We start from the raw sequence: 27,003 nt of genomic DNA, 5'->3' as shown, positions 1-27,003 counted from the left end.
CTTGTTTTGAGTTATTAGGGTCCCTATTCCCACCCCAAACCTCGTCTGCCCCATTGTACTCACGTGCTGATCCTCTTCACCATGCTTTTCTGGGATTTTGGAGATAGGATGTTAGTATCAGCAGCTGCTTCCACCTCCCGTGACAGTTTGTAACTGCAGGACAGAGGACACTGGGTTAATTTTTACAGACAATACTATTAGTTAAAAACACCTCAAAGTAGCAACAGGCAAGAAATTCAGAAACCCTTCACAAGATGCTGCAGCCCCACAAGTTGGAACGTTGCTCTGCCTACATTTTACCAGGGTGAATAATAGTTTTTAAAACCAGTGCTGGACTGAGAACCCACCTCTCCTCCTCGGTTAAATGCCGCTGGCTCCTGAACCACTGGATGAATTTTTGGTCTGGTGTCAAGCAATAGCTGTTGCACGAAGATTGTAAGAGCTTAATTTGGGCAATGACTTCAAATTCCTAAGAAAAATAAATAAATAAAAATTTAGAATTAAAAAGCAAGCTAAAACCAAACAGACTCATTCATATACTAAACAACAGATCCAGGACAAACTTGAGTTTGACCTGAAGTTCAATTTGAGTTGAGTGACTTTTTCAAGAACCAGTTTTTTCCAAGGAGAGGTAGTTTGGTTTTTTTTTTCCCCCAACATCCCTCACACTTGTTTCAGAGCAACATAAAATGCTACCCTTGCTATGTGTGACCAGAGTGTGCTGCTGTTCTGTAACTCCACTTGTATACACACTTACTTTGCCAAAAAAAAACCCTTGTCATTGTTTAGAGCAGGTTATAGAGCAGTTTAGGGCAGGAAATGGCTCCATCACAGCCAGATCCAAGTCTGTTTTCAGGCCCCAGGATGGAGATTGGGCACAACTTCGTTTAAACCCAAGTAACCTTTACTCCTACAGAGCATTACTTATCTCTGACCAACAAGGGTCTGGCTGAACGGAAGGAGTGACAGCATTTATTTCTCAGTCCTGTGGTTTGATCTCTGCAGCCTTTTACCTACAAGTAGTTTATTGCAGCAGAAGGAAGATATTTACTAACTATCTTCTGGAAAGCAAAGGTCTCCTGCAGCTCATGGGACAGACACAGCCAGGCAAAGGCTCAGAGCATTTCAGGGGTCCCTCATGAACTTCCATAAAATACAAAAAAACAGCTGCTAAAGACAAACAGCCTTGCCAAGAGAATGCTGCAAAAGAGGGTAATAAAAATAAACCAGAAATCACAGAGCGTTCAACTCACCCTTCGCCTCTTCTCAAAATTGATCAGGCCACCCTGTTGGAAGGGAAGAGAAGGGATCAGAGAAGACCTAAGCCTGTCCCTTGAGACAACTGCATTCAAATTCACGCAAGGTTCTTGTCAGTAATACTGCAGATTGCTTCCCTTTTGATTTGAAAACAGATTTTTTAAGAGCTGCATGAGAACCCAGCAGAAGATACCAGAGCAGCCACAGTGCTGGGAAGGCAGGCAGGATATTTAGGATTCAAAAAAAGTGCCCCGAATTACCTCGACATAGTCCTGAAGGGCGGTGTCGAGCATGATGAGATCAGTGAGGAAGGTGCCAAGGTAAGGGACCGTGCCTTGCATCACTCCCTGCAAGTGATCAGAGCAATGCTGGGTTAATTAACTGAAAAATGATAATAATTAGAATTCTAGAACACTCCTGAGCAAGAAAACGAAATAAAAGTAATCTGCTTAAGCAAGCAGCAGTCCTGTAATTATGTTTTCTTTCATTACATCATTCCCATTATCTAATCTAGAATTGAAATCGAATTCCGCTGAGAGCAGGATGCTCTCACAGATACTGCCAGGTGGGTTTACACTGCAGTACTGCCACCACTGATTGCCAGCAGTGGGTCCCCAGAAACCCCTGCCTGTGGAGGAAGCGCTGAGGACCAGGGACAGAGTCCCTCAGTCACCTGCTACAAGAGGAGGAGCTGGGGAAGGGTCCTGGCCAGGCTGTGTGAGCCATTTCTGCTTCATTCCAGTAAGAGTTTAATTCACGTGTTACACCCTGTAACAGTCAAATCAAGGCACAGTCTTCTCCCTCTGAGAAGTGACCATCTTCCCCAGCCATCCACTGCATTTTAAACTTCTTTCAGACTGACAGCACTTGCAGAGTTCAGGCTGGCTCTACCCTCGTGAAGGAAACTCTTGTTTCTGCCATCCAAAAGGATCTGTATTTTTTTCCAGTCAAACAAACAGACAGACAGACAAAAATCATATTCAGCACTTTGGCCTCCCTATCCCAGATTTCTCTCCCCCGTCCTTTTAAATCTTTGCCAACTTTGAGACAAAAGCCATTTTCACCAGCAGACTGGGGAACCCAGACACATTTTACAAAGCAATCTCTGTAAAAGCCCCGTGCAAATTTTCAAGCTGGTATGTCCAGAAGCTTCATTACCTCCTTTAAAAGTAAATAAGACTTCTGCTCTGGCCAGAGCTAATTTTCTTTATCACATGAACTGCAGTATTTACAGCATGTGTTTTACTACATGGAAATTGTGTGTAGCTTCCCCATCTTTCTCTCTAAAGGAGTAGAAAATGGAATTCTGTCTCGTAGGACAGATACAAGACAGTTGAAAATGACTGACACGAGTTTATATCCATCAATCACCTGCACACTCACTCCGGTTAAGACCTCACTAGATTTTGCTTCTTACAGAATTAAGAATTACCTATACCAATTAGGGTTAATCATGTTACCAAAAAAGGGAAGGAAAAACCCCAAACACACCTTGTTTTTTTGAAGTTGCAGTCGCTTCTGTGACTTTTTCTGATTTTCTTTCTCGCTGCTGTCCAGATTTGCAAATTTGGATGTTGCTTCCTGCGAGGTAAAAAGGGATTAAAGGCAATTAATGGAGGATCCTGGTGGTAAGCTGGAAACTGCACCTGTGTAAAATAATTGCAAATATGTTTAATCAGACAAGCTGGGCTAGCAAAAATACTTGCTGGGCAGGTACAGGCATGTAAAATCAACAGGTGTTGGTTTTCTGGGTCTCAGACACTGATTGGGAATTTTGGATAAAATCCCTCAAGACAACCATAAGGGAATTTTTCTGTAAACCAGCTCTATTCTGGCCAAAGCTAAGAAGTGCTGCTGCAAATCTCCTGAGAGTTGAAACCAGAGAAGCTTAGACACACTTCAGGTGTCCAGATGCTTCCCTGAACTCTATCCCAACACTCGTGACCCTAAGGATTTGTGTTTAATTCCCTAATCAGGCCTGCTGCAAGTAAACATCTCCATCTTATGTAATGCTTTGCTGTTTTTCTTCTGCTGGAACACCAACACAGAGAACCAGCGACTGTGGCTCATTGGCTAATCCAAAACCACGCAGGAAATGAAAGGAAGAGGTTTCCATGCCCACAGCTCCAGCTCTCCTGTGAATGGATGAGCTATTTAATAGATTAACCTTTATTTCCCTGGATGTGTAGGGGATGTAGGGAGTGACTGTTGGTTTTCTCCAGGGGTTGGAGAGATGTTGGATCACTGTCTGCTCCCTCTCTGTGCCAGCCAAGCTGTTTCCTATGGCATTTTCTCTGCTCTACACTGGGACCTGCAGGCTGGACAGGCCAGGTCAAACACAGCTTCCCTGGAGAGGCTGTTTATAGTGAAAGGAAACAAAGACTTTGAGGATTCGGTGGATAAAAATCGTCCAAATGGCCCAAGATGAGAAGTAGGGGAGAGGTTCTAGCTATTCTGAGGAATTTTTCTCTCACGGCTTTCAAAATGTTTTGCAAATCTACTTAGGGAAGCTGGAGAGAGTGATTTGCTGGGAGCCAGAGGTCTGGGCTCAGGTTGAGTTGTTTTGTCTTTTAGTATTTAGTTAAATAGGCCGTTTTGAACACACATTTTCCCCTCTGTGCTTCCTGTTGTCTCACCTGCTTTAAAAATTACCTACAGATACTGATAAATGGATGATAAACGGAACAGACTGACAGGTTTGAATGTGTTCACCCACCATTCCTGAGCAAAACACAGTGCTCCAGATCCCAAGGCAAGGGGGAGTGAGGGAGAAATGCCAGACTGACTGGACACAACTGCCAAGGAGTCAACTGGTTACCCGCTTTATAGGAACTTTTTTTTACCTAAACAGAAAAAAACCTGCCACAAGCATTCCTTAGTTCCTGCAGAACATAACCTTTCCCTGCTTTCTTCCTCACCCCTTTCAGGCTCCCAAGCTCATTGGGGTTCGCCCAGGGGAGTGCACAAGTCAAACTGTTCCAGACAGAGCCTGCTTTGTTGTCCATGTGGCCACACACAGAGCAGGAAGGCTGTTCCTTCCCAGCTCCCAGCCCTGCCTTCCAGTTCCAAGAAAGGTATGGGATAGTCAGACAAACATCTAGGATTAATTCCTAGCTGAGTGGAATTGTTCCAGTGAACTCAAAAGCACTGCAGTGGTGCAACCCAGTGGGGTTGAGGGGCTGCAAGACATGCTGCCCACCTGGATCCCTGCTCTTTGTAGGTGTCCAAGTGCTACAGGCTAATGCTAGGGCAGGTTCTTCCAGGAGCAGAGAAATCAGCTCTCAGCCCAGCAAAAAGCCCAGGTTTTACCTCCCTGAAGTACCACATTTGGTCACTGAGGGAGAGATGGGCTTTGGCAGCTGGTTATGGAACGGGTTAACCTCGGATTTAATCGAGATCACAAACCTCGCACTAATTCTCACCTTCATTAGCAGCTCTCTACTTGTCAGGTAATTGTCGTGGTCTGAGAAGATCTCAGACAGCTCTTCGTACATCAGCAGGATGTCCCTGCGCAGGAAAAGATTAAATCATTTAGTCATTAGTAAGCACTCAAAATCAGATCAGATTTCCGTGTTTTTTTCCTCATGAATCATTAACAGTCGGGCTCATAAAAGATGACACCGTCAGAATGCTTCCAGTGAGATGCTGCACATCCTCTGGGAGCCTTCCTGGGATCTTCTGGTGCTCCCAGTCAAGTCAGGCCACACAGACCCTGAGCAGGGTCTTTCAGCTACACTGCAAGGTGTGAGATTGGTGGCAGAACAGAGAAAAGGGATGCAAAGGAACAGAAAAAATGATGCACTCTGGAAGGCTGGAAGCCTTTAAGTGTGGGGAGAGTTTTCTCTTGCCCAATACCAGATGGTCTGGGGAAGCAGAAGGCACATCACACCTCTGTGTAGGGAAAATACAGAAGGGTAATGCCTGGCAGAACGATTTTTAAATTTATCAAAGGCAAAGAGATCTGTTTTTCCCCAAACTGAATGAGCAGAACACCATCTTTCCTACACAGAGACTTCAGGTGTCTGTGAGGCAATCAGTAAATATGCCAGGTAAAGCATTATTAACACAAAAAGGTGCTCCCCTGGAAGAAATACTATCTTCAACACCGGATTTTGTAGTTTGAGGGTGTGTTTTATTGAAATATCAGGACCAGGTCAGTGAGGGCTTGTAGCAAGCTGAACCTCCTCAAACTTCATGGGAAAGAGGACAACATGGAAAGATCATGGTGAGCTGGGGAGTGGTGTGCATGAGCTGGGGGAGTAGCCACAGTTTTTTTTCAAAAGAGGTTGTGGAAGAACCAGTATGCCCAAAAGGACAGAATCCAGTGTCCCCAGGGGCAGAGTGTCCCCTCAGAATGAGAGAGGAGCTCACAGCAGGGCTCTGAGCCTCCCAGGAGCGGGAGGTTCCTCCAGCTCAAGTGATGTCCGTGAAGAAGCAGAACAGGGAGAGTGAGGGGGTGAAAAGGAGGAGCACTGAGCTTCTTTGTGCCCTCGGGAGCTGAGAGGGAGGCTTACTTGGAAACACACATCCAGGTCGTCTTCAGCCGATAGATGGAGTTGGACTGCAGTGCTGAAATGATGGCTCTCAAGGAGGAAAAGTTCTTCAGGATCCTACATTCCTGAGGAAGGAGAGGTTAAGAGGCACAGGAGCATTAAATGGCAGCATTGCAGAGACCTTAGTGCTCTTCTGTCTGACCAGTGTCATGCCTGCTGCAGGTTCTCACTGCTAAGCAGGCAGCTGTGCAAATATTGAGCAGCAAAAATACCACTCCCCCACCCTCCAGCTACCAAACTCTTTATAGGCTTTGGCATTTATGTCTTATTTTCCTCAATTCCCTGTATTTGTGCTTCCAGCTTCCAGTTCTCCCAGTGAAAATAAAAGTGGAACCAAGTCCATGAAGCCAGGCTAAAAGGCACAAAGGTTACACTTCTTAAAAAGCTCTTTATAGTTGCCAATCCCTTTTAACCTTTAGGGGAAAAAACAAGGCTTTGCCTCTTTGTATGTGGTATTTAAAATGTAAACCCTCAATCATCTAAGTGTCAATTAAAAATAAAGACATGCAAAGGAATAACCTGTTATTCAAGTATGTCTGCACTCTTAAAGAGAAAAAACCTTCCCAGCTTTTCCCCAGTTGGGATCATAAACATTTCTTATCCAGCTTCTCTGCAACAAAAGCTTTGATGGAAAAGGATAAGGAAAAAACTTAATTCTCAAAAAGAGTAGCACAGATTGGTGGCAAAGCAGATGGAAGGCCAGGAGGAGGGGACAAGTCTGGTCTGTGACTCCTCAAGAAACTCCTGGAAATCTGCTGGTGGCTCACGAACAAAAGCAAGGGCACCACCACAAACTTCAGGACAGGTGTCTGTGCATGCAAATTCAGCTGACAAAACACCTGCCCATTTGACTGCAGCACGGGGATGAGAACGTGTTCAAACTCTGAACATTTTCATGGGGCTGATTTTTACCCTAATAATTACACAAAGGATCCTTACAGTGAAAAACAGACACGGATTCATCTCCTTTGTAGGACAGAACAGACGTAAAGCAACCTCAGCAGCAGCAGAAGTCAGACCTTAATAAAGGAGCAGCTCTGTGCAGGAGTTGCATTAAAAATGGTTGAACAACTAAGGCAAGTTGTTCACCCAGTTATTTACCTTAAAAAAAAAAGTCTTTGTGTAAATTAGGAGGCCACATTTAAGTCTGGCTTAAGCAGACAGGCTGGGCAGGACAGCACCTGAAGCAGGTGGACAGTTATGTAAGACAAAGACCCAAGTTCAAGATCACGTGGTAGGACATGCCAGACCTGAAAGCTATTTTTGCATGGTTTGGGGGCCAAAAAAAGCCACATAACAGCTCTTCTTCAGGGACTGGCACGTTTAAGAATGAGACCTTTCTTTATGTTCAACTTGAAATTCAGGTTAGGCAGAACAGGAATTCAGAGGCACAAACCATCAGCTTTTCTTTTTTCTTTTTTTCCCAACAGGAGTTTGGACTGGAAGATCCAACTTGGAACCATCTTGACTTAACTGCACATTGTATAATTTAAAGGACATTAGGAATTCAATACTGGATTTAGTGTCCTTCAGTGATTTAACTGACTGCAGACTAAACTTGAGCAAGCTTTCATCTGTATGTAAGAAGAATTTTTAAGACCGGTTTGAGTAACTTTGTTTCATGCTGTGTCCTTCACAGGGGGAAAACCAGAAAGAATCCTGTGCAGAAACAGCTTTGGTTTAAAAAATTTAAGCATAACAGGATATTAGTGATTTCATTTTTACCTCTTATTTTTAAAGAAAATATTGTTTGAGTGAAATTGGCTGCTCCTGCTCAGGAACCTCAGGCCTAGGTGGAGCAGCAGAGAGGGCTGGCAGTTGGAGAAAGCACTCACTTTACCTTTTAAACCAAGAAAACGGATCCAAGAGTCACAAAGAGATAACAAACATGGAACCCCGTGCTGCTACGTTACAGGCTTTTAGTTGTCAGTGAATAACTGCTCTTTAACGAGTGGATTATTTTCTAATTCAGGCACCCAACTATTCAAAACACTCATCTGCATGCACAAAGCAAGCAGCTTTCCTCAGAAGTGGCCAGCTAAGTATACGTGCACCCAGCTGCTGTACATGTGCAATTATTCTGCAGAGTAATTTTGCATGCATTTTTCACATGTTTAGCTACGACTGGAGCGTTGAATTACGTGTAGGAATTAAGTACAGGGAGAAGCACTGAATCAACAGAGCAAGTTGTGATGAGAGCAGTGCCTGTCCTGGTTTCCCTTCTGCCTTGTCCAGGCTGCCCCACGAAGGCCCTTTTGGCTGGTTGCCCTCTGCAACCTAAAGATCTGCATGTTAGGAAATAAGGAATCAAAACTTCTCAGTGCCTTCACACGGGCTATAAAGCCTCCATCAGATGATAACAAAAGCAAGCAGACGTCAGTGGTGCCACAGGAGAGGTGAAAGACCTTCCCCATACCAGTTTCCTGAACCATGCAGTTGCCAGAGCTCAGGTTCCAGGAGTAAATGCTGCCCCTGGAAGCACAGAAGTCGCATTGTCAAGGCTCTGTCTTGAGGTTTTTCCTGACTGCTTGTTGTGTGCAGCTCAGAAAGAATCCACGGGATTCTTAAAAGTCAACACAGCTCCACGTGGAGGTGCTTGAAATGTTCTCTTCAAGAGAGAGCTCTTGTTTACTGCCAGTGCTCTGAGGGGAGTTAAAAAGGTGACAGTAAAATATTACAGATAAAAATCTGTTCAATTATCAAACTAGTGCTATGTAAAGAAGGCATGGAAAAAACCCTTTCACGCGAAGATTAAGAAACGTGGAACCTGCAATAAGAACCTCCTTGAAGCTCTGCTGAGGCTCAGGGAGAAGAGGAGGGTGAGTCCAGACATCCAGCACGGCTTCACCAAGGGCAAAAGTCCTGCCTGACCAACCCAGGGGCCTTCCAGGATGGAGTGATTCCATCAGTGGAAAAGGGAAAGGCTACAGATAATGCCTATCTGGACTTTTCTAAATCTCCAACAAGTAGCAACCCCATTTCTACAGTGGGGAAGAACTAAGGAGAGGAAGGGCAATATTCCTTTGGTATCACAAAGAAAAATCAGTTAAAAATAGAAAGAATTAGAGCTAAGATGGCCTGTGGCCAATGTGCACAACCCCTTTGTCCCCACCTAACTCCCACACTCCCAGGCACCTGCCCAAATAAACATTCAACAGAAAAAAAAATGCTTTACATGTGCAATATGAATCCACTTCTCAATGATCTTGGCTCTCTGCTGGATTTTGAGCTCCTTGGTCCCCAGGATAGTGCTGACAACACACTTGGTAACTGTGTTGAACTGAGTGATGGTGGCTCTGACAGTCGGAGCCAGGTTCTTGTTTTCTTTCTTGTCCCTTTGAGACCAGATGGATCCCAAACAGTGGTAGGGCACAACTTTCTTGAAGAGCATCTAGGGTGAAACAGAGGCGTGGTAAGCCAGCAGGATTCTCCTAAAGCTCTTTTATCCACGAGGAGAAAAGCAGGTTTACAGTACAAACTGGATTTAAATCTAATATGCTATTCAAAGATAAATATTTTGTTTTCTTTTAATTTAAAATATACACATTGGCATAATCTTTATAGGCTTAGTGCCCTAAAAGAACTGTCAGTTAAGCAATACTGGGAAAAAAAGGACACCTTTATATCAGCAGCATAAACAAGGTGAAATTTTTTTATAGAATGATATTTTGGAGGAGATTGATACAGATAAAGCAAATTAGAGCACTACAGTTCAGAGTACCTAGACATCTTCAGGCCAGGTAGAAATACAGTCAAAACGTGCTCTTTCTCAGGTGTCAAGTCTTAAATTTTGTAAAAAAAAAGGCTGCAAAGTATATATTCCCCCCCCTTTTTTTTTTTTCCAAACAAAACAAAACATACCTTCAGCATGACTGAAGGCAAAAGCCCATATCTACTATATATGATATAATGTTATAGAGACACATTATATATACATATAAAATGTATAATTATATGTGATACTCACCACATCCATGTACGTCAACTGTTCTGCCACAACGTGGTCTTGAAAGGAGGAGAATTCTTCTGGATTGCTGATCTCCAGTTCCTCTCCATCGACCAGGTCACTGGAGGAAGTGCTACAGAACCCATCTGGGCAGGATGGAAACCAACACCTGGGTTGAACTGAACTTACACAGCAAACAATGAATCAAAGCAGGTGTTTGTTTATTTGGAAACGTGGCTGTTTTACAGCAGAACACCCCAAGGGTCCTGCCTGATGTAATGGCCCCACTGTGCTGGATATCTGAGTGACAAAAATGGCCAGAAGGTTAAACTGGCAAAAAAAAAAAGGAATACAGAGAACTGAGCTGCTCAGGGTTCTCTTAGCAGAGAAGTGGCTTAACCCCTTTGCTAATTTTTTCTGAAAGAAAAAACATCACCATCACTTCAGCAAAAACTCCTTGTTAACACTGCAGAATTTTGTTACCTTCCAGTATTTATAGTTTTTAAAACAATTATCAAACTGCAAAGGGACAAGGCTGCAGTAATATCCCCAAAAATATTGCATGAGGAGTGCTCCTACATCCAGAAATAAAAGGAGATACCAGATTTCTTGGCACCATTTATGGCTCCATGGACTGTACTGAAGAGGGTTTATTCCACCATCCTTCCCCTTCCCTCTCAGGGAATTTTTCCCAGGAAAGGGAATAGAGTGAGCACCTACAGCCTCTAAATTTGCAGTGGGCAGCAGAGAAAAGGTGAGAGAGCAGAGCTTTCCTCATCCAGGAACCCGACCCAGTGTAGCAGGGAAAGGGTTTCACAGCCATGTCACCTTTTGGCTCCCAGAAGTTGGAAATAAAAAAATGAAACACCAAGAAATATGCCCTTGTTCCCCAGACAGAAAAACCCCTCAAAATAAATCCTAATCCCTGTTACTGAAAGGCAACAGTAACTCCATAAGGAGAGGGGGAAATTATGGATGTTGAAAGCACTGAGTTTCCTACTAGTGAGATTTCATTTACAAAAACAAAGTATGTTATGCAAGACTTCAGACCCACTTAAAGCAGAACATTCAAGCAACAACAGCAGATAAAGTGATACAGAATCATTGTTTTTCAAAGTAGTTCATTTTTCCTTCCTTCACTAATTAGCAAAACGATCATCACTGTAAATTGCTACGGTTTTGATGTAACAAATTATATCTACAGGCTGATTTCCATCTGTACATTCGAATTGCACAATTTACTGACAGAGCTCGATGTGATAAATGGAGATCTCTGTTCCAGAGTTACTTTCCTGTGGCTGTTTTATAACAATATGCATAACTAAATGGACCTCGACTGAACTATTATTTATTACAAGAATCTCTCTCTTTTTGGCTTTGTAACTCCTCCTTTCGCTTTCAGCTCTTGAAATTCAACTAAAAATCCTCATCACTGAGTTGCAGCCCTACCCAAAACCTCACAGCTCCCTTAAAGCCAGGTCCTGGAATGCAATGCAAATTTTCCTTTTCTTTTTCCATGCCTTTTTTTTTTTCCCCCTCCTTCATAAATGTGTAACCAGTCTTTTCCCTACTCTCCAACAAGCTGGAATCCTCTTGTACTCAAGTATCTCATCATCTCCAAAGCCCTCTGATCCAATTCAGCCCTCTCAAAGCCTGACTGCCCTCTTGACTGCGCTGAGAGCAACCACGTGCCCCCCTTCTGAATTTACAATCTCTGCCTGTCCTTGCTTTGATTTGCTCAAGCTGCAAGAGCTGGGGCCAGGAACAGCTTTTATCTACCTGTCTGGTACTAATCTAATCTGCTGGCATGGCTGATGGCAGCACGGGGTGGAGGTTTGAGCACCGAACTCAAGCAGCAGCACTGGGATGCAAATTTGTAAATTCAGAGCACAACGAATTCTTGGGTGTTTAATCACCAAGGACTGCAGACAACGTGTTAAGAATTTTGAAAGCAACCTCTGAAATGTACAAAGATGGAGCTCTGACCAAGTAAGGGCAATCCTAAAACTCTTCTCTGAAGACTCCACAGGTTAATTTTGTTATCCTACTCTTCTTTTACCCTAATTACCAGGCTCTGTTCTGCCACAGTTTGGGAAATGTTATCATTCAAACTGACCCATCTGTATGACTCAAAAAGGACCTTTTCAGCTGTTACCTGAGGAAACAAATGCAGAACAGAAGCAGTGCTGCTGGAATCTTCTGTTCACTCTGAAGAACAGAGAACCCAAATACAGCTCCCTTTCTTTGACCTGGGGGGGAACCCAACCCAGGAAAGGTCACCCATGGGCACAAATGAGCCATCCTGTACCTGTGCTCAATAAGGAAGAGGACTTGGCCCTGTGCATTACTCCTTTTTCTGTCAGTGACTGAGTTAATCTGGCATTTCACAGGATTATGCATTGACATGGTATTTCTGGAACATCCGGCAGACAGGGTTTTTATGGCATGAAAGGGGTGGGTTTTTTCCCACCATTTCCTTTATGACATGAATTATTCCCTCTCACCCCCTCCATCAAAGCTGGAAGTTGATTCCAGTTCTCATTCACATACTATGTGAGGATCCTGTGACTTTCCAGCTCGTGCCACAGGAAGCTTTCTGAGCAGGATAAGGGGATGTGTCAGGCTTGATGGTGCACACAGGTTTGTGTTACTACAGTTCACTATTGTTCCAGCAGATTGTGACCCCCAATAACGTAAGTTTTTCCTCTGTCCTTGGATTCCAGCAGCCAAGCCACTCCAATAGGAAAAAACAGCCACAGACACTTCCTTTGACAAGATGGTAACTAGGAAGAAAAGCTGCAGGACAACAAAGCCCATGACTCAAGCTGTATTTTGTCACAGCCCTGGTTTTTGTTGGTCTGGGCTTTCCTTGTGGGGGTGGAGGTGGGTGGGGGGGTTTGAAGTGAGGAGCCCAGCTAGAGAGCAGCTGTGTTTTAACTCAGTGGCATGGGAAGTGTGCTGACAATTAACCACTTGGCTGCTGCAGCAATCTCAGAGTTTTGGCTAAATGTGAGAGAAGTGCTGGATTTCCCAATCCACCCCAGAAGGAGCAGATACAGGCACCTGTACTGTAAGAGCTTTTTCATCCCTCACAGAGCCTCACACAGAGATTTTTTTAAAAATAAATAAATAAAAAGAAATGAGGAACAAGCCACTGATTGTTGAGCCTCACATTATTACTGATAAGCATGAGAGGTGTTGAAACGTGGTCCACATAAATCCCTTACAGTCTGAGAGAACAGAAGACGGAAGCAGAAGGGAACTCACCAACAGTTTCCGCTTCTTGGTTCTGGAACTGCTTCAAGAGGTTCTGCACCTTACTCTCCATGTCAGAATTGGGCATATTGTTCCTCAGGTAATCCAGCAACTTCAGCAAACACGTGTGGTCGGGTGGCTCTCTGAAATCCTCAGAGCACTGATCGAGCCAGGCCCGTAAGACTGATGCTATTTCACTGGAAGCAAATACAGAGAGAGCACAATGTTTGCACACAGCAGGTGCTGATGGAATTGGAACTGTGTGTACCTGTAGCTGATGTGCCTGTATCTAATAAAACAAACAAACACACAAAAACCACCCAGTTGAAGTATCTTTGCTGAGCTGTGCCATGGCCACTTGGAATAACTACCAGGCATTACAAACACAACCAACAGGAGAATGTCATTTCTCCATTCCCTCCTGTGCCAGCGGGAAAAGCTCAGTGTTTGTTCCGTGGGATGCTGTGGGAAAAATAGCAGGGAGGAAGCAAGGTATTCATGGCTCCTTCCAGTGGAAGTGCTAAATCAAACACTTCCTTTGGGGCCTTTCATCAGTCGCTGCTGCAGAGCCTGGGGACCAAGCTGAAGCTGCATATCCACTACTCGTTGTCTACAGTCTTTGTATTAAGCTTCCCTGTCCATGAAATCTTGGGTTTCACCGAGGAAAAAGGTGTCTAATCCTCAAACTAACCCCCAGGAGCACACACAGTTAGTGGGAGGATAAAACCCTCACTGCCACATGTGCAGCACGGCACTGCCCATGCCAAGGATCAAACCTGAGGCACCAAGAGAGCTGAACCCCAGAAAGACACACTGTTCCTGCTAATCTTGGGATTAAATGTTTGACAAAAACATATCAGCACAACCTTGGTTTCGTTTTTAGCCCAAATACAAGGAGGGGGCTGTCAAATCACGCCGTGCAAAAGAAGCATCTCGCTCGTGCTGGCAGCGCAGGAAGAGGACGCTTAAGGAGTTACAGGACCACTGGATTTTGTTCAGGAAAATTATCCCAGATTTTTACACAAGGCAGCTAAAAGGACAATCCCTACAAGGGGAAACCAGAGCTGATGAATCAGTGTGGCTTCCACCTGTCCTGAACGGAGGGAAGTGATCTGTTTATTTGCTTTTCCTGGTTTATGTAGGTTTTCATCCACACCCACCTATTAGATTGGTACTCAGATACTGCACAAACACATGCTTGTGGGAATGCCCTTAAATCCCGCATTTCCAAGGAGTTTTCATCATTTCAGCTTGATTTTGTTAGAAAATAACACCAAGCTATGTTTTCCAGGAGTAACTTACACAGCTGTTGACAAATTTCAACCAAGTGTGGAAAAAACAGAAGATGACCGGAAAATAATCAAATACCTTTAAGTTTTAAGCTCCTTGTTTCAGAACAAAAGGTACAATAAGCACCTAAGCTCCCTGAGAAAAGGTTCCTTTAAGATTTCTTCTGTGTCCCTGAAACCATCCCTGTATTTCAAATTTCTTCCAGCCTGGAGAGCTCTCCTATCAGAGCTGTGTACAAATACTGGCACATTCCTGCTGCAAGCTGGGAAACCACAGCAGTCTCTGGTTCACTCAGCTGCTCACTGGCATCCAAAATAAACCAATAGTTAAATAAGAGTAAAGAGAATTTCTCCCACTTTCTGTATCTCATCTGAACTGTACTGGTTTTTCCTCAAAACTCAATTAACTTTTAATCCCACAGAGATTTAATTTTACAAGTCCCATCCATTTAAGTTTGATGTTTCTTCCCTTTCTTGCCCTGATATCGTGGCAACTTCGAGTTTTCAATTAGAGTATTTGGAAATCCGTCAGTAATGTTGTTTGGTTGGGCTTGCTGACAGGCGAAATGCTGGAATTGCAGTTCCAGAGCTACAAAAAGCATTTACAACCGAAAATTAACAGGCGAACGCGTTCTGGGTTTCAGGTGTCACTGCAAACGTGAAACACCTTGTGCAGCTTGGAAGGCTCGACATTTGAGAACCATTTTGACCGAATTTTCATGAGTCGGCTCAGGCAAACTACCACCACACGTGCAACAAGCACAGCCCTCGTGGTTTAGGCCAGTGGTGGCCAAACTTTTTATCTGCAGCTTCAGGACTGTTTTATTCCACCGGGACAGGTGTGACACGAGAGCCAGTGCTCCACGACCACCACGGCACAGCCAACAGCGCCAGCCCAGCTCCACATCCCCATGGCCAGGAAAGGCCACAACAGACAGACAGAGTGCCTTGCTCCACGCCCAAAACTGTGCATTTCCTCCTTCTCTGTGCTCCTTTTCCCCTCACCCGCATCACAAACTCACCATCACCCCCACTGGATCCACCACCAAAGATTAGGTTGGCTATCCTACTCTTACGAGCATTCATCAGCTCAGCAACCATCTGGAAGGAGGAGCCTCTCCACAGGGCAAGATCTTGTACTAATATTGTTCACACACACACACACTAAGCTCAGTTTCCAGAGGCTTGGTTGGTGGTCACTTTCGTAAGCTGAAGAACAAACAGAGTTTAGGACAGGCACAGTCTTCCAGAGCAGGGTGAAGAGTTCACCGCTGTTGCAGACGCTGATTTTCGCCAGCAAAATCATTTCAGTCAGGAGGGGAAATAGGAAAGGGAGAAGAGGTACACTGTGCCCTACTGACCTCCTCTTGCCCCGACTGTTCCACTGGCGTGTCAGGGAATGCAGCTTTCCAACAACAGCCTGGAGACTTGCCCATATCTTGCAGTGGCTTTACATTTACTGCCCCTGTGAAGAAACTCCCCGTCCTCGACAGCCCCAGATAGGAACGGGAGCCTTCCGAGAGCTCAGACAGGAAAGAAACATCACAGACTACATTTTTCATGGGTTGATTATAAGCTATAAATTTTTTCCTTTCCTGCCTATAAGAAAAAAAACAAAAAACAAAAAAACCACCTCAATGTTTAACTCCTGTCCTGCCAGCTACAGGCTCCAGGTTCTGCTCAGCAATGCTTCCAAGTTTCACACCTATCAGAAAACCTTCTGATTGCCACATCAGCTTTGCCTGAAGCCCGTCTCTGAAGGTTCCAGTCTCCAAAATCTACCTAGTGTTAGGTGGAAAAAGTGTATCTGGGTCTGTCATTCACAAACTGGGAACAAAAACTACTCGCCCACTCCCCTTTGCCCAGGAGCTACCACAGAAGCTGGGTGATGGGGCAGCTCCAAATGTGACAGTTCTGCCAGCTTGGAGTGCACAGAGAAGGTGGAAAATGAGACCTTCCCACCCCACGGTCACATGGGAATTCTGCATGGTCTTGTCTCAAAAGTGAAGACAGCTATAACAGACCCAAAGAGGTCTGATCAGGAGATCATTTCTTGACAGAAAAAAAGGCAAAAGCAGCATTTTCTTCCCACCACAAATACTTCTAAAGAACAGGCAGAAGGGAATCTCAACAAATAGGAGAACCTCAGTTGCAAAAAGAAAATAAATTATTCATTTCTTATGAAATTACACAGGAATGTGCACAAAATCATCTGCAATTTGCTAAATGCATACTTGAAACATCAACCTCTTTATAGAGGGCGATTCCCTGCCTTCCACTGTCCATGCAATAATGTTCAGGCTTGCTCACACAGACTAAATTAAGACAGCTGCTTTTTCTCAGTTTTCCTTGTTAAACCAGGGATAAAATCAGGGATAACATGTACGTAAACCACAAGCAAAGGTTGCTGCAAGGGTGGCTTCTCACACCCAGTCTGTTTATAAATACTGCCCTGATGACTTCCAGCAAAGGATCTGCTCCTTCTGATTTGGGAAAAGCTCCTTCTGATTTGGGAAAAGCCTCCCCTAACACATGGGAGGCTTTTGCTGGGACACCAAAGCCACCAAGGGAAGAGCTCTGCTAGCTGTTCTTTGTTTTAATTGAGATGCCAATCATTATTTTTCTTTCTAATTATTCTTCTCTGCTCGGTTCTGGTTGTTTTCATAACTCTCCCACTCTTCCACTGCTTACACTGCCCCGAGTTTGACTCTGCTTCTCATGTAACCACACTGGTTTCTGCTGTTGTTTTAGTTTAATTGGCTTTACTGGAATGAATGCTGATTGTTGCTCTCCCAAATGCATCTTAACTGCTCCCCACCATGGATTTCCCAGGCACCAGAAGCTTCCAGCCAATTTTCTTCCATTTGTCTCACATTCCTTTGGTGTCTGTTGTCCTGGAATACAACGTTTCAGGACCGGTTCTGTTTCTGCAGTGCTGTAACTGTGCACGTTGTTTTCCGGTGGGACTGTGTGGTTCAGGAGGAATTAAAAGACAAGTCTTTGGTCAGGAAGGTCTAAATGCACAAAGAGCCATGGGAGAATGTTTGTTTGTCACTGTGAGAAACTCCAAATGCTGTGGTATTACACTGAAGGTTTTGGTATTTACTATTTTAGTGCAGAAGAGGAGAGGTAAACATGCAAGACATGCCATGTGGTAAGTGAATAATTCCCTAATTTTCTCTGTTTGAACTGTTTCCCCCCCATTGCTATGGTATGAAACAAGGAGAATTCAGTTCAGCTTCAAGTTGCTTTGTCTGTGGTTTTCATTGTGCCACATTCCAAGTTTTTAACAACAAATAAATTCCACACTTTGATAATAATAAAGAAGATGCAACGACGAGCTGACATTCAAGACAAGCAAAGAAGCCCCAAGCATTTAGATTCATTTCTGTGGCCTGTCATTCATCTGAGGAAAGCACCACCAATGTACTCCAAAGCAGCAAACCAAAGCCAGTAGCAGAAGGAAACCACGACCTCACAGTCCCAGAGGAGGCTTGAAAGGACTTTTTTGCTGTAACTCAGGGATTCAAAAGCCCGAGGACTCAGCCACGGCAGTACCAATGTCACACCTCTGGAAAGCAAGCAAACAAAAAAACCATGCTCCAAGTCCACAGACCAACATGGAAACATTGTCTGCCCCTTGAAAAAAACCTTTCCTGTGTTTATCTCAGGTTCCTACTACTGGGGTTTTTTTGAGCGAGGTCTCCAAGTAACTCAATTCAGGTACCACTGACCTCGGCTTCCCCAAAACACAAACACTGCAGGCCAGCCTGGACTGCCAGCCCAGCCTTTTCTCTGTGTGTGTTTGTGTGTGTGTCTGGGCAGGAATGAATCACTTCTGGGAACTACACTTTACAACTCACAGCAGCAAACTCAGCACCTTGTGTGGCTGAAGTGTGTGATGTGCTGCCTCAGCTCTGCAGGCACAGCAAGTCACCTCCGTGGCTTTGGGACCCTCACCCTGCTCAGAGGCACCTCAGCATCCCGGGAAGCCACTGATTTCCAAGGCATTTTAGACTTTGAAGGCTTTATGGTTCTTTCTCTGCCCTCAGCCTCACTGCCCACCTTCTGGGAAAGCAGTGTCTGCGTGTTCAATAAACCTCTTTGAATCCACGGAGCCTGTGGTTCGGGTGGAGCTGTCTGCCAGCGATGGATTGGTCGCCCAGAGATCAAAATTAACCCCATCTTTCACTAGGGGAGGGAAATAGGGCACAAGTTCATCCTGCATAGAAACTCCAGCCTCCTAACAGGGAGTTAAAGGTTAATTGAGGAACTCTCCTGCTCTGAAGAGAGATCAGGGTGATCAGGTCCTATCACCAAAAGCATTGTTTCTAGCTATCTTCTGGGCAGTACACAACCGTTTTGGGAGGACTGAAGGCCCCTAACAGCATCAGTTGTTTGGCTTGTTGATCCCCTTCCCAGAACACATAAATGTGCTTAAGATCTACAGGAAGTGTCTCATTGAAGTTTCCCATGACTCCTGGCTGGTAAAGCTGCAAAGAGTCTTTATATCAGACATGAGCAAGAGAAAGAACTGCTTTTTCCTCTCATTTCTTTCCTGATTTGCTTTTTGTCAGGTGCTGTGCACCAAACAACATATCTGAACTATGCAACCTCATTTAAAAAAGACACCAAAACCATAGCTGAATTTAATTCTTAATGCTACTTGTCATGCTGATAATTTGTTTGTGTTTAATTTATACATGGTTATATTCTGAATTGTCACATATCTCAGTGTTATTTCTTTTTCAAAGGCAACAGCAGCCCTATGCTAAAAACCATGCAGTGAACAGAGAACTCCAAAGACAACCAACAACCTAAGATGAGGAGGGAACTCTACCACACCTCGACACAAAAACATGCAGAACTCAAGAGCACCAGGCAATCCTGTTTATATGATGCAAGGGAGAGCCACAAAAAATTGCTTACAGGAGGTAGAAGGTCAAGCAAGTTACTCCTTACAACTCTTATCAGACAATTAAGAGAGACATATTTCTGAAACACAGGCTGAAGTCCATCTAATTCAGACATTTGACTGCAATATGTGACTTTTGCTGGACTCTATTCTTCTGTTACCTGCAACCCTGAACCTTCTGACTGACTGAAAAGAATGAGGAGTGTGGAAAGCAAGCTAGTGAATGTGAAAAGCTAAGGTGGGTCCTGATAGGAAAAAAAAAGGCAGGTTGTTTTAAGCTTACAAAATTTTTGGGGGTGTTCATAGCCTACTCATAAATCTAAGATCCAATGGATTTTGAAAGTTACAGCACCTTTGTTTAAACTACTGTATTAGATTTAATTTAGTCAGATCCCTGTTGAAAAAAATACAATTTTTTGACCACTCCAGTGACCTAAAAAAATTAAATTCATCTGCAGTTGGTTTTAACTTCTGCTGCAGTTTTTTTATGTCAAACCACTGGAAATGCTTTAAATTGCATCCCCATTTCTAACGCCCCCAACTGGATTTTTAAAGCCTCTGAACTGTCACGACAGGAGTCTGACTAATCAAGAAGGTCTCTGGCCACAGACCACAGGCTTCCCCACGGGATATTTTTCCTCTGAGAAATACAGAGTTAATGGCAAGAAATAACACGGCTCTACTGCTTCTTCCTCTTATTTCTCCAAGTCATATAAAACCAAGAACACAGTTACATCACGTTTCTGTTCTAGGAGAGAAGAAGGGTAAGCTGGAATTATCCCAGGCAAGAGAAAACCTGAACTACTAGAACTACATGTTTCACAACAGGACTGCAAAGCCAACCACTTTTCCAGATACCATCAATCATACCTAAGAGACAAGTAGCCACAGCAGCTGAGAGCCATGGAAACTTTGAAAGGAGGAAAGTGAACTCAGGTTTGTATGGGATCTGCTAAAACACGGACACCTGAGGAGTACACTTGTGGAGCTTTCTGGAGACAGGTAGTTGGGTAAAGGTATCAAACTCGGACATAAAAGGTATCCTTCTGAAGGCCAAAGGATCAAAATCGGCCATGCTGACTATATTAGTGAAAACTCCGGTCAGAAAAACTCCTCAGAGGTTGAGCTCCCACAGGAATAGGACACAGGCTCCATCCATTCGTCAGTCCCTGGGCAAGCCAAGGGGTTACATGATGATTCCAAGAGGGAAGAAAGCATTGATGGCAGCAGGAAGCAGCTCGACAGGGTTGGTAAACTATGTGTATGTCAGTAGGAAAACATTTCCAGTCAAAACCAAAACCAAACAAACACGCTTCTCCTAAATGTTATTTCCCTTGCACGCTCGCCCCCGGGCACAGCAAAACCTCGATGCGTTTTGCCCAAAGCCTCACTGACACGAGCAGCATCAACATTATTTTCACCCCTTTTCTCTCTCCACTTCACAGACTCTCCTGATTTATACTGGTGAAATGATCTTCTTCATTCCCAATATAAAAGTGCATATAAAGTATCTTGCAAGAGGGTATTGCTTTAGCTTGTTATTTTATGACTGAGACAGGGGGAGGTTCAAATGGTTTGCCCAACACTGGAAGAGACCCTAGAGCTCAGTTTGGATGGAAGGGGACCACTGGCTGTGTGTTATTGCCTCTACTCACTGCTTTCTTGGTGCTGGTGACCAAATTTTAAGTACCAGCTGTTCTTTGATGAGTTCTCATGGCAAACTGGGAGAAAAATATTACAGCAGCCAGGAAAGATTTGGAAAGTCGAACTACTATGTCCAAGTCCCACAGGGCAAGAGGAACAGAAGACCAGTAACACTGACAAAAATCAAGCATCTTCACACTGTAATCAAACATAATGACACATGCCACAGTGCATGCAAACCACAGATGTCAGAGTACAAACGCTGATGACCTAAGGCACATTTTACACCCAGTGTGTAAAGACAAAACGCTAGGAGGACAGCCAAACCACCTTTCCCTCATTTAAGCTGCAGTTCAGAACAGCTTTGCTATTTCTCTTGTAAATTAGGATGACCTCAGAATTTCAATTTCACTGTAAAAGCAGCACTGTAAATCACAGGGGCGCTAATGGAAGAGATACATGCACACACACGTTGGCTGGAACACCCTCAGCTTTGGTCTGCAGGCACTGCTGTGAATGCACAATAAAATCAGTCATAGGCAATAACCATTTACTGCCACAGATAAGGCAGAGGAAGCAAACACTCCTTGTTTGTTTAATCAACAAAACGCTGGCCCAGATGTGTTCATCGCATGTTTAATTCCAAAACAATTTCCCTAAAAGACCCCTGGATTATATTATTGTATATGTTACCAGACAATTGTTATTTGGCCTTTCCACGAGCTTGTTTAAGCATGCAAACAGTGCTGGGGATTTTCAGTGGAAACAACAGCTCTGCTGCCCACATCCTCCTCCCATCCCAAAATCCTGCCTTGGCCTTGCTCTGCAGTGCAAACCCGTACTTACGCCCTGAGCACGACCTCGGATGCGAAGGAATTCAGGTTTGCCACTTCTCCATGGCTTGAGGTTTCCAGGTTTCCAAACCTGAAAAAGGAGAGGGGCATACAGAAGAAACTCCATCAAACATTTCAAATTGCATCACTGATATATAATTATCATAAACAGCTACAAAGGGCTTCCAGCTCCAACTACAAATATGGAATCTAACAGGTGGGCAAAAATTAAGGAGTTTGAAGATTATTTCATTTAGGAGGGAAAAAAAATCCCAAGGAGGTAGCCGGGATCTTTCAAGCTAATTTGTTAATTTATAGGAAGCAGCAGCCTGCACACAGGAGGAATCAACCAAAACAGCTCCACAACCCTCTCTGCCTGCTTCCACTCCATCCTTTCCCAGAGCAATACTGCAGTGTGCAAGGAGACTTCCTTGAACCCCTTGCTCCAGCTCAGCTTCTGTTTCTCTGGCACCTGACATTCCTTCTGAGGGTTATTCCACACGAAGTTTTCTAGGGGGGCAAATTGCTCACTTTGTGCCAAAACTCCCACACATTTGTCACGGGTGGGAATGGCCCACTGGGAAAGAGGAATCCATGGGCACAACTCCAACAGCAGCCAAGGAAAATCTCCTACCTACAAGGCACCATCCCGTGCCTTGCAGGCAGCATCATGCACTTCATTTTCAGTGGGAGTGCCCCTGGTTTCAGATGCACAGCTCCATAATTACCCAGAAATAATTCCATGGCTCCTTACAGGCAGCTTTAACGCAGGCAGACAGTTACTCACTGCCCAGGATAAGCCAAGCTGATTTTATACAGTCAGATTTACACACCTGATACTAAGCTGAAGGGTTAGAACCAGAGCCTTCTTAAATGTTTGTGATACAACAATCTAGTTTCAGATGGAGGGACACAGTGGGCTGTTGTGTCAGAGCTTTCACAAACTCTTCCAAAAATGTTTCAATGGGTAGAAGTAGTGGCAGAGTTAAGCTCCTCTAAAGTATCAGTCTAAGGCTTCTCGTGTAAGAATCCCAGATCTGTTGCTAAAGGGAGAGAGTATTTCACTCTCCACTGCCATCCACTCTGTAAGATGCCTAAAATACGTCTCAGCCAGCAGACAAAAGGCGCTTTTCCCCCTGCTGGGAGAAATTTTTTGATTGGAAATTCAATTTTTATATTCAGCTTTCAAAACCTGCCGTGAACTCTTCGAGCAGAATTTATTGAGATGAGTCCCAATGTCATTGTCCTGCTATTGCATGGAAATACTAAATATGTCTTTGCAGAACATTAGGCAGTTATGTTTAAATCCCACTGGAGACACATGATGATTTTTATAAGATAAATCCATAAGACAGCAATAAACAGCAGGCAGTTTTCTGTGCAGAACTGGAGAAGAATATAAGGCTTTGTTATGCTGCCAGATGTGAACCTCTGCCCATCTCTCATCTCTCCATGAACAACAGTCATTAAATACGGGTTAGGAGGAGTTAATGAGACAGCTGATGTAAAGAACAGCCTTTCTGCAGCCTTCCAGGGCTCTGTTCTCACCAGCTCCCGGACAAAGGGCCATTCACTGCCCAGCCTGGTATGAATGCTTTGCATACAAAAAGAGACACGAGGAACAAAAGGATCCTGTAGCCCACAGAACTTTTCAGCCTTGCTTGGCGTTTGGAAAGTTACAGACTCCACTCAAAAGGGACTGACTAAGCAAATGAGAGCAGAACGTGATGGGTAGGGACTGAATGTTTAAATACTGAAAAACAGAGCGGAAAATGCACCCCTGGGTCTCTGTTAAGAAGAGGGAGGAAAACACTCTGAGTAAGTCAGAACTAATAAGGAAAGGTGGTTCTCTGCAACAGCCCCAAACAAAGCCCTAAATACGTTTGTGAGCATTGAAACAAGCAATTTGGAAGCCCAAACCCTCAGCAAGAGTAAGGTGGTTTGAATGCTACACATAAGGAATCACAGGAATGAAGTCACTTCTCTAGTTTAGCAGGCAAACCACCTGGTATAAAGGAGAGAGAAGGAATAACAGATGCTACAGGACCAGCAGTGAGCCAGACACCACAGAAAGCTGCTGTCCCAAAAGGTGTGGCTCTGCCAGCACGGGACACATCCCTTCAACATCTCCCCCTCTGCCTTCCTTGTCCTCTCCATCGACCCTCTAGCAAACCATCCCCCAGCAAAAGGAATGAATGGGAAACATAAAACTAACTTGTTCTTTGCTGTCATTACCCAGCTCCAGCTCTCCCATCAGTTCCCTCCTCTGCACACTCCTCCAGACAGGGACTGGTTGCTACTTTATCTGTGCCCGAGCCAAGCACAGCACGGCCCCGCTTTTAAGGAACACGATTATCAGGGAGAAATAAAATATGTAAGAGAGGAACCTGGCCTGCTTCTACCCTCCTCTGGACAGCTAAACATCTTTGGCTTCCATCACACTTGTGAGAACACCACTCTGGAGAATCCCACTGGGGATACCAAAGCAACCCCCACGCCCCAGGGCTGGAGGAGCCGCTCTCCTTTCCTTCCCTCCAGGAACTTCCATCGTGTGCTTTCACATCAAAATACAAACAAGATCTTTTCTCTTTTAACTCTCCCTACCCACTTGTTCCAAAGAACTAGAAAATGTCGGAACACACAGTGTTAAAAGCTTGGCAGGTTCTCAAAGCTGCCTGCTGCACTTAGCTGCCAAACTTCCATGAATACTAAAGGGATTCGGATGTCCAGTTACTCTTAAATAGCTTTGAAAACACGAGTCATCCCCCTCACTTCTCGACATACCAGTTCATGCTCGAAATTTTGTTTAGTGACTTCTAATCTGTGTTAAAAGAAAACCTCTGTAGGCCAAATCTGGCCAAAAAAATTTAACAGGGCTCCAGTCTGAAGTTTAATCAAAAGCAAAAGCCTAATGTGAAGTCCTGGAGTGATAATAAATAATAATAATAGGTTTCTAAAACTGAAGTTTCTCTTTAGTACGGCATCTGCTTTTTTTTTATTTGCCTCTGACACACAGGGAAGAGCACTTCACCTGCTTTGGGACAGAATAAATGCTTCCTGCCCCAAATTCAGTGAACACTGCACTGCTTGGGACAGGATACTCTGCAGGCAGCATCAAATGACCAACAGGTATCCATCCCCACACACTTCAGGGCACAGGATATCCAGATTTCCCAGGACACTATTTTAACAGTTCCAGGACTCTCTTTGCTTAATCTGGATTTCTCTATGTCTAATTCACACCTCAGAAACTGACAACAAATGCCAAAATTGTACTGGGTTTTTTAACTTCACTGGAACACAAACAAAAATGTAAGTACTTATAAAACACAGATTATACACTGACACTGTAATTATTAACAAGCATCATTAAAAAGAAACTTGTAAAAAAATACAGACTCTTTGCTACTTATCCTGAACTAAGGGAGAGATGAAAACCAAGCTGCTTAAAATCAATTACTATCCATCACTTTTTTTTTTTAATATTTCTTTGTAACATCTGCTTTTCTTCACAAGTCCATACATCTCAGCTGCATGTGAACCATTCCAACTTCTATAGCTTCAGTTTAATCTATATTTTCTCCCAAGCCATAAAATTCTAGATTACCCATGACATTCAAAAAGCCAAGAGAAACATCCACGGATTCTTAACCACTACACCCCTAAGATTTCTGAGAGGGGAAGGAAGTGGTGACCTCCTAGGATTTCCTGTGGATCCTACATCGTTTATTATAAAAGGCTGGGGATAATGTTGACAAGGTCAGGCTCCCCATTCCTCTGAAGGGGACATTGGAACTTGCTGAAAGTACAAAAGGCAGCAAGATCAGAACTGGGCTCAGGAAAGAAAGTTCTGTTCTGTGGACACTTTCCCCTGGGTTTCCTTGCCCCCCTCCTGACATTTTAAAGCAGCATCAGAGGAGGAGGGCAGGGCCAACTTCCTTAGAGCCTCCACGTTTTTTATCTTCTTCTATAATACCCACCATCATTTTTTTTTTTGCATTCCTCACGTTCTGTGACAGAATTGGGATGGGCTGAGAGGTAAAGCTCAGAGTAGTAAATCTGTACCTAAGTTTGCACTCCAGGATGGCTGCTCTTTTCTTGGCTGGCTTCTTACCTGACTGTCTAAGTTATTACTGTTAATATCATCACTAATTAAGCCACATAACATTCCTACAGAGCAACTGTAAAGCAGGGGTAATTTATCCATGCCTTGCTTCTTACCTACCCAGTGGGAGAGCCAAAATTAAATCCTAGGAGTTCTTATGCCACTTCTATGTTCTGATCACTAATCCTATGTTCTAATTACTACATGCCACAGTAACCACTTCTGTACACCATTTGATTTTGAGAAATGCAGTAAATATGACACTCCCAAAATAAGACCACCTCTGACCCAGCCATGTCTCAGCTAGAATTTAGGGTGAGAAAGTAATGCTGCCTGTTCCCAGCATTTATGAAGACACAGTCTGGCCATAAATGCTATTCTTATAACATTTAGCAGTTCCTGTGCTGTCTGCAAAAATGTATGGCTGCATATTCATGTGAAGCAATAGAAAGGGAGGGCAAATTCTGTGTTGTGTTTGTACAATCCCTGTTTCAAATCAGCTGTCCCCAAACAGGAGAGTTAGGACTGAAAGTATCAGCATCCAGCAAAATATCAGAATCTATTCTAGGTGTGACTCTGCAGCCCCAGCATTCTGTTGGAGGGTTTTTTTTGGGGGAAAAGCTGTATTAATTTTCCTTGTGTTGGTCCAGTTTGGGTCTTTAGCAGCCAGACACTTTCCCTACCTGGTGATTTTCATAAGAGCTGGGATGTGGGCAGCGATGCATTTACACACTGCACGTTCATGCTGAAATTCTGGATTTTGCAGCATTCTTGACACTGGGATTATTAAATCCACGTCCACTAAAAGCAATGGAAAAAATTCCTGACAACACCCTGCTGTCATGTAAATGATGGCTCCATTCCCATTCAGTACTGGCTCTTACCTGTCCAGGAGAAGCTCCAGCACTGCCTTGGTAGAAGCAAAGGCCCTGTAGGTTGAGAGGAAGATGCTGATGTAGGAAAAATCTGCATCCCCAAAAGCTGTGAGGAGGTTCTCCACCAGTTTCTCCAAAGTTCCAGCTTTTATAGCCCTGATCTTGGACGTCTCGTACTGTCTGACAGTGTGCTCTGGAGGTAACTGATCTCCTTCGCCCTGCAAAAGGGAAACAAAACCAAAGCACAAAAATCAGACAGCACCCAGATCCCTCACACAGCTTTCAGTGGATTAAATTCCATCTTTTCAGCAGAACTGCCCATCATCGTTTC

At 44.1% G+C, this 27,003-nt stretch overlaps 2 protein-coding genes across 2 annotated transcripts in view; one reads left to right on the top strand and one right to left on the bottom strand.

Annotated features, from left to right (window-relative positions):
* Window positions 1-27,003, top strand: part of ZBTB37 (zinc finger and BTB domain containing 37) — a 331,509-nt gene that overhangs the window by 10,216 nt on the left and 294,290 nt on the right. The gene's annotated exons all lie outside the window — the stretch shown is intronic.
* The window catches only part of RGL1 (ral guanine nucleotide dissociation stimulator like 1), a 52,341-nt gene that overhangs the window by 5,810 nt on the left and 19,528 nt on the right, over window positions 1-27,003 (bottom strand). The window contains exons 3-14 of the mRNA XM_050307386.1: window positions 26,682-26,890; window positions 21,706-21,783; window positions 13,024-13,208; window positions 9,778-9,902; window positions 8,986-9,201; window positions 5,772-5,875; window positions 4,680-4,764; window positions 2,749-2,838; window positions 1,518-1,604; window positions 1,254-1,286; window positions 348-469; window positions 64-153 (exon numbers count right to left, since the gene is read on the bottom strand). Of these exons, the coding sequence (XP_050163343.1) occupies window positions 64-153; window positions 348-469; window positions 1,254-1,286; window positions 1,518-1,604; window positions 2,749-2,838; window positions 4,680-4,764; window positions 5,772-5,875; window positions 8,986-9,201; window positions 9,778-9,902; window positions 13,024-13,208; window positions 21,706-21,783; window positions 26,682-26,890 (1,424 nt within the window). The remainder of the gene's footprint in view (window positions 1-63; window positions 154-347; window positions 470-1,253; window positions 1,287-1,517; window positions 1,605-2,748; window positions 2,839-4,679; window positions 4,765-5,771; window positions 5,876-8,985; window positions 9,202-9,777; window positions 9,903-13,023; window positions 13,209-21,705; window positions 21,784-26,681; window positions 26,891-27,003) is intronic.

This window comes from Myiozetetes cayanensis, unplaced genomic scaffold (assembly GCF_022539395.1).
Source record: "Myiozetetes cayanensis isolate MyiCay16 unplaced genomic scaffold, myiCay2020 scf12, whole genome shotgun sequence".
In the NCBI taxonomy this organism is placed as follows: Eukaryota; Metazoa; Chordata; class Aves; order Passeriformes; family Tyrannidae; genus Myiozetetes; species Myiozetetes cayanensis.
This window is presented reverse-complemented; position numbering and strand designations above follow the sequence as displayed.